The sequence below is a fragment of the Rhinolophus hipposideros genome (assembly GCF_964194185.1).
Source record: "Rhinolophus hipposideros genome assembly, chromosome: 22".
Lineage (NCBI taxonomy): Eukaryota > Metazoa > Chordata > Mammalia > Chiroptera > Rhinolophidae > Rhinolophus > Rhinolophus hipposideros.
This window is the reverse complement of record NC_138068.1, coordinates 43917111-43923169: the sequence shown is the minus strand read 5'-3', so window position 1 is coordinate 43923169 and position 6059 is coordinate 43917111. Positions and strand designations below refer to the sequence as shown.

General features: G+C 47.1%; 1 protein-coding gene across 1 annotated transcript; it reads right to left on the bottom strand.

Annotated features, from left to right (window-relative positions):
- Positions 1 to 1747: 1747 nt before the first annotated feature.
- NXT1 (nuclear transport factor 2 like export factor 1) lies at positions 1748 to 4739 on the bottom strand. The gene is made up of 2 exons (XM_081033802.1): positions 4607 to 4739; positions 1748 to 2363 (listed from the first exon to the last, which is right to left on the bottom strand). Exon 2 carries the CDS (start codon positions 2308 to 2310, stop codon positions 1888 to 1890), a length of 423 nt encoding a protein of 140 aa, XP_080889928.1. The 5' UTR covers positions 2311 to 2363; positions 4607 to 4739; the 3' UTR covers positions 1748 to 1887.
- Between the last annotated feature and the right edge of the window lie 1320 nt (positions 4740 to 6059).

The following is a 6059-nucleotide window of genomic DNA, read 5'->3' as shown; positions in this document are numbered from 1 at the left end:
CCTAGCACAATTTTTTTTCAGGATGACGTCTCCTGAACATAAGCCCTAATGCGTCTTTTGGAGCAAAAAATTAATGTTAAGACCTGGTCTTATTTTCCGGGAAGCACGGAATTTTGATGCCGGGTCTGATTAGATTATGAAACCCTTGAGGGTAAGGAACACACCTGGGCCTGCTTTGGTTCCCCGGAGCGCCATAGCAGAGCCATTCCCTTACAACACGTTTACTGTCTGCCCATTGCAAACCTTTTTCCTCACTTGGGAAGAGGCCTTCTTACAGTAGGTAACACATACCCTAAAACAATAATGGCTTTAAGATAGGATTTACCTCTCATTTAAGAAGTCAGGAGGTAGGCAAACTGGGGTCACTTTGGTGGTTTAACATTGTGGTTTAACCAGAGACCTGGGCTCCTTCCAGTTCAACACAAATCTACCTTTAGGGTACAGCTGAGCTGTCCTCATGGCCAAGTTGAGTCAGAGCCAGTGGTCCAGCCATCAGCTGTTTTCCAGGAAGTAGGACGGAGGAAGAAGGGTCTTTTGAAGCAATATTCCCACAAGCCTAGCCCTTCTGCTTCATTGGCTGGGGCTTGATCATAAGTCAAACTTAGCAATAAATTGAGCTGGGAAGTCCTTTTTCAGGTGGGTACTTTGTCCCACTAAACATTGGGCTTCAGGAACTAGACAAGGGAAAGGGTATTAGGAGGAAAACTGTCATTTATGTCAACATACACATCAGTATTCTTTACCTTCTCAAATTCTCTTTCCAAATCCTAACCCACAACCCCATCTCAAATATACCGTGTTTCCCCGAAAGTAAGACCTAGCCGGACCATCAGCTCTAATATGTCTTTTGGAACAAAAATTAATATAAGACCTGGTGTTATCTTACTTTATATTAATTTTTGCTCTGAAAGACGCATTAGAGCTGATTGTCCGGCTAGGTCTTATTTTCGGGGAAACAGGGTAGCACACTTGTCAAAGAAAATTTAACTGCGGAAGTCACGTGGATACGAGATCTCATCTATTGGTCAAAGGATGATGGAATCTTCTACAATTTTCTATTCTTTGTTTTACATTAGAGAAATGCAATTAGAGTTGTTCTTCAGTCAATAAAACTAGCTTCTAATTCTGATGCCTCCAGCACCCCAATCCCAGTACCTCTTCCTCTTAAAACCAATTCTTCACCTTTTCTTTGTTAAGAGAGTAGTTAATATAGGCGTTCATTTATAAGCAGTTATTAACGCTTTAGTATTTCACCTGTTCTCATTTAACTCTCAGCTAAGGTTCTAAGGTAGTGCCCAATCACCTCTGTTGGGCGATTCTGACGTAAAGTGCACTACATATTAAGACACTTAGGGTGCTGTTGAAACATGCCAATGCTCAGCCCTAACCTCAGATACTCGGGTACAGTGGGTCTGGGGTATGTGGCCTGAGTAAAAGTAATTCCAACGTGTCCCCAAAATTCCAGTGTGGAGATGGCTGAAGCTTAGCCCCAGTACACCTGTGTCTAGCACATGTGCTTGGCCCTGGACCACACACCTCAGCAGGTGCCTTTTACTAAGCTTACTGCCTTTAACCCTCCTTCTCCTTCAAATCTAATCAAACACATCAGACAAGGGAAAAGGAACATTTGTATTATCATTTTATTTGTCCGAATTCCGAGACCCAGGGTCTCTGTTGGGCAAATAGAAAAATAGAAAATTTAACTACTTTGAAAAGGGAGCTATGACCAACAACTTTACACAGAAAGGAGCTTCTTGGACTCGAGCAAATGCAGAGTTCAGCCTGGGAGGTGTAGCTGCAACAACAAACAGGAATTTAAGTCCTCACATTTTGAGGTCTGAGTTTCCCTCTAGAGCTGGGGCTGAAGCAGAGGCCTTTCCTGCCATACTAGCTGGCCCAGTCCTGGAACCGAAAACAGTCGCTTGCTATTTTCCACACTGCATTGCTGGGCGAGGCCTGGGCGGTCAGGAGGAAGTTCTGGTTGAAATCCCGTTGTTTGTTGCCTTCAAATTTCACTGTTCCACAGATCACAACGAGGACTGTAGTCTGGCTTGGGGTGGCTTCATCATGAACAGGCTGACAATCTACCACATTGATTTGGAACTCACTGGAAGGCAACATTTCAAAAAACTCACTCAAGGACTCTTGTCCCGAAACAGCATTTCCGTTCCACACCAGGGTGGCCGTGCCCATGTATAGGCGGGACAGCAGACGCCGCCGCTTATCCATGGTGGTGTAGTAGACATTGACAAACTCCTCAGCAGCCCTGCAGGCCTGATCCACGTAGGTCTTGAAGTCCACTGATGCCATCTCTGGCTTTGCTGAAGGAGATCTCAGCCCAGGTGCTTCTGATGGAGCTGGGGCTGTGGGGCAGGAAGATTGAAGAGAACTCATGTGAATGACAAACTTTGTTCTGCCCTGATGATGAAACACTCCTCTTCTATTAGTGGCAAAACAATTACATACTGTAGAGAGATGACTAGGCTCAAATTCCTGCCAGCATCTATTCTTACTGAGCCTCAGTTTGCTCATTTTAAAATGGGAATATTACCACTTATGGCATAGTTGTAATGTGAGAATCAAATAAGACATTACACACCAACTGTATAGTTACAAAGCTGGACACCTACATGCTCAGAAAATGGTAGCTATTATTATGAATTTTAAACATCTTCTTTTATAAAATATAGTATTGGACTATGGAAAGCCACTTTTTCCTGAAACAGTGGAACAGGTGTGACTGTCCCTAGAGAAGTAGGGAACCAGTTTACCCTGGGTAAAGACAGTGGACCATGTTGAAGTGAACAGTGGCCCAATAAAGACCAATTAGATGGTGCATGCTAATCAGCTAGTGACAGTCTGGGAAAGCCTATCATGAGTTCACCCAATGGAGACTGGCAGGGCAAAAAAAGGGGAGGCTTCTTAAGATGGTAAGAGAACAAATGCCAAGAGGACAGAACCAAAATGATGGCCATAATCCTTATCAGCTATAAGAAGCAAACCTGGAGGCTAACTGGGAATGAGAATGGAGAAAACTCAGCATCTGTGAGCACAAATACCCACCAGGTTAAGTCCTGTGAAACATGATGGAAAGACAAGTTAGAATCGAAGAAATTCTATGGGGTGATGGTGGGGTTGGTGGTGGCAAGAGTTTCAACTATAGCTGAAATGTAACATTTCTTTAAAAAAAAATGTCCAAAAGCATAAAGAAATATCATTATTTGTTTGTTTTTTAGGGTCTGGTTCACTGTTCTAGTTCTGTTCTTTTCTGCATGGTTAAAATATTTCACTAAACAAATTTAAAAAACTCCAACAGAGGGCAACATTACTAAAATAGTGGATATGCTTAGAATTACAAAATTAAATATTGATAAATTTTTTCATTTCACAGACTGGAACTTTTTTTTTAAATACCAGTTTATGAAATACATAAAAGATTCCACACAGGACTGGGAAGGAGTCAGGTACTCTTAAGGACTGAGAAAGGCAGAGCCCTCTGCGTCCTGTAAAGAACTGTAATGAGCTGGGAGGGAGACTGGTTCTAGAAATGAGCAGTTCCAGAGTCAGGTACAGATGTTGGGTTTTCCATTCTCTCCATGGACCTAAAGTCAAGCCTCAACAGTCTTGAGTTAGTACTTGCTAAGTGTTTTACATGCATTACTTCATTTAATGGTCACCACAAATGGATGATGAGAGGGTATTACTAAAATAACAATTTTACTAATAAAAAAATTGAAACGTAGGTCTGGATCAAGGTCTTGATAGTACAATCCTGATTTATCATTTACAAGAACGTGTGCGGCCTCTGAAAATGTTGTCAAGACTATGTTGTTCTTTTACTTGCTTGTTTTTTAAGTTCCTGCACTTTTATATCAAGTCTATAACAGCACAGTTCCAGGATGGCTAGTTTGAAAATTTTCTTTCAGGGGCCCACATTTCTCTCTTACTGGGATTCCCAACGACCCAAAGCCCACATTATTTCTCACACTGACATCCCTCTCTTCCTCTCTTTCCACCATCTCAGTTCAATTAGGGAAACGCTCCACCTCCACCCGCTCCCGGCTGACGTGCTCCAGTTCCGCCAAAGCACCTGCCCAGTTTCACCCGCTCCGCCCCCACACGATTAAAACGACCACCGCCACTTCCCGCGCTTGAGTCGCCACAGAGCTCCCGGCTGGCCAGTCTGCATCAAATTAGAGAAAATAGTGAGACTGAAAAGGGGAAGAAGAGAGGCTGTGAAGCTCGCCGTCTTCAACAGTCCCCACCGTCCAGTTCTTTGGAGCGGGACCAGAGAAGATGCATCAGGCCTCATTTCAGGTCAGGTGGTGACTGGCTTTTAGTCAAAAACGTAAAGGGTTCTCTCCCCGGCCACGTTCTGGCCCGGGACCTGCTCCAGCTCCAGCACATACCCTTTCTCCCCAGGCGAATTTACTGCCTGGCTTTCTGCACGCGCGATAGCCTGATACCGGGCTGCAACGCCGCCACGTGGACAAGGACAAGACCGATTACTCTGACAATGGAGGGAGGGCGTGGGGTACACACGTGGGTCCCGTGGACTCCTCGGCCTAACCTGTGGGCTTCGGACTGACTGAAGGGGGTCACGAACCTGCGCCGGTGAAGTCCAGGGTGAGTGGGGCGGCCTCGAGTCACGTGGGCGGTGGCGGCGTCGCTCAGCTGGGGTACCGCGGCCCCAGTCGGCTGCGCCCCAGCCGGGCCGCAACTCCACGGAGGGCCGGCCCCGGAAGGTCGCCGGCGTGCTCGCCGCGGCCCTGCACTCCTCCGCCGCTCGCCTCAGGAGGAGCCAGGAAAAGCCGTCATCCGCCCCTCCTCTTCCTCCTGGGAGGCTCCTCCCCGGTGCCGGGCCCTCTGAGCCGGGAGCTTGCCCCCGGCCTCTGCGGATTACCGCGCGCGGCTGTCGGTTGCTCATAAACCAGCGCCCCCCACCCCCACCCCCGACCCCGGCCACGCCCACCTCCTTGTGACGGGCAACTGTGCCAACCAGTGGGACGGCGGGCCGGGAGGCTAGCTCCGCCTAGGTGTGGCTCAAAGGAGGTGGGACTTCCGGGAGGGGCGCTTTTTCAGAAGACCGCTGCAAATCCGTGCTGGACTTTTCATTGGTCTAACTGGATCGTAGACTGCGACCCAACTGGTCAGGTGGGGTCCCTGATTGGATGAAAACGGAAAAGTCCGGTCCCCCGCGTGGAGAGTAGGTCGGCCCTTCTGCCTCAGGAGATCGCTTAGCGGGGGAGGATGGGGAATGTGCGCGGGCCGCGCGGACGGCCCTTCTCCCACGTCCTCTGTTCACCAGTAGTTGGAGTGATACTAGTTAAAGACTAACTTGACTTGATGCGATCACGGGAAACCAGCAGCGACAGTGACCAGACAGTGACCCAACTAAGGCTTTTAAAGGAGATATCATGTGGAGAGTCAGGGTGTCCTGTGAGGGAACCAGGACTATTAACCACCAAGAGGATGAAGCTGGCAGAGCTTCTATTGAACTCTACCTGGTCAAGCACCTGATCTGACCCTAAAGGATGCATCGAGGAAACTCAGGGTTTGTTAAGTGGGAAACTCAACTACCTAAATGTGAGAAAGAAAAGAGTTGAGGGTGTGGATAAGGCTTGAAGTGACACAAGTATGCCAAATAGGGACGCTTACCTTCCTGTGTCCTGTGAATTGGGCTAGGAAAACCTGGCTCCAGCTGTGGCTCAGAGCTTGGCTGCTATTGTGATTCTTGCTGTTCTCCAGGCCTAAAACTAGCTGTATTTCAGCTAAGCTCGACTCTGGGCTGACTTTTTTCTTTCCACTGAATTTTTTTTCCCACTGAATTTTAAAAACAAAACAGGCTCAATAGAGTAGAACCAATTAGCGTGGGACTTAGGAAACTTCAGTTTACAGCATAAATTTAAAATGTTGGTTTCTTCAGACACAAGAATCTCAGGTCCGTCGACTGACCTGAGACTGAATATTAATTCCTTGAAAATCTGTCAGAGCCTTTGGCATGGTGAGGTTTACTGACCTTTAGAGTGTATGTGCCTTCATCTCATACCTTATCTATA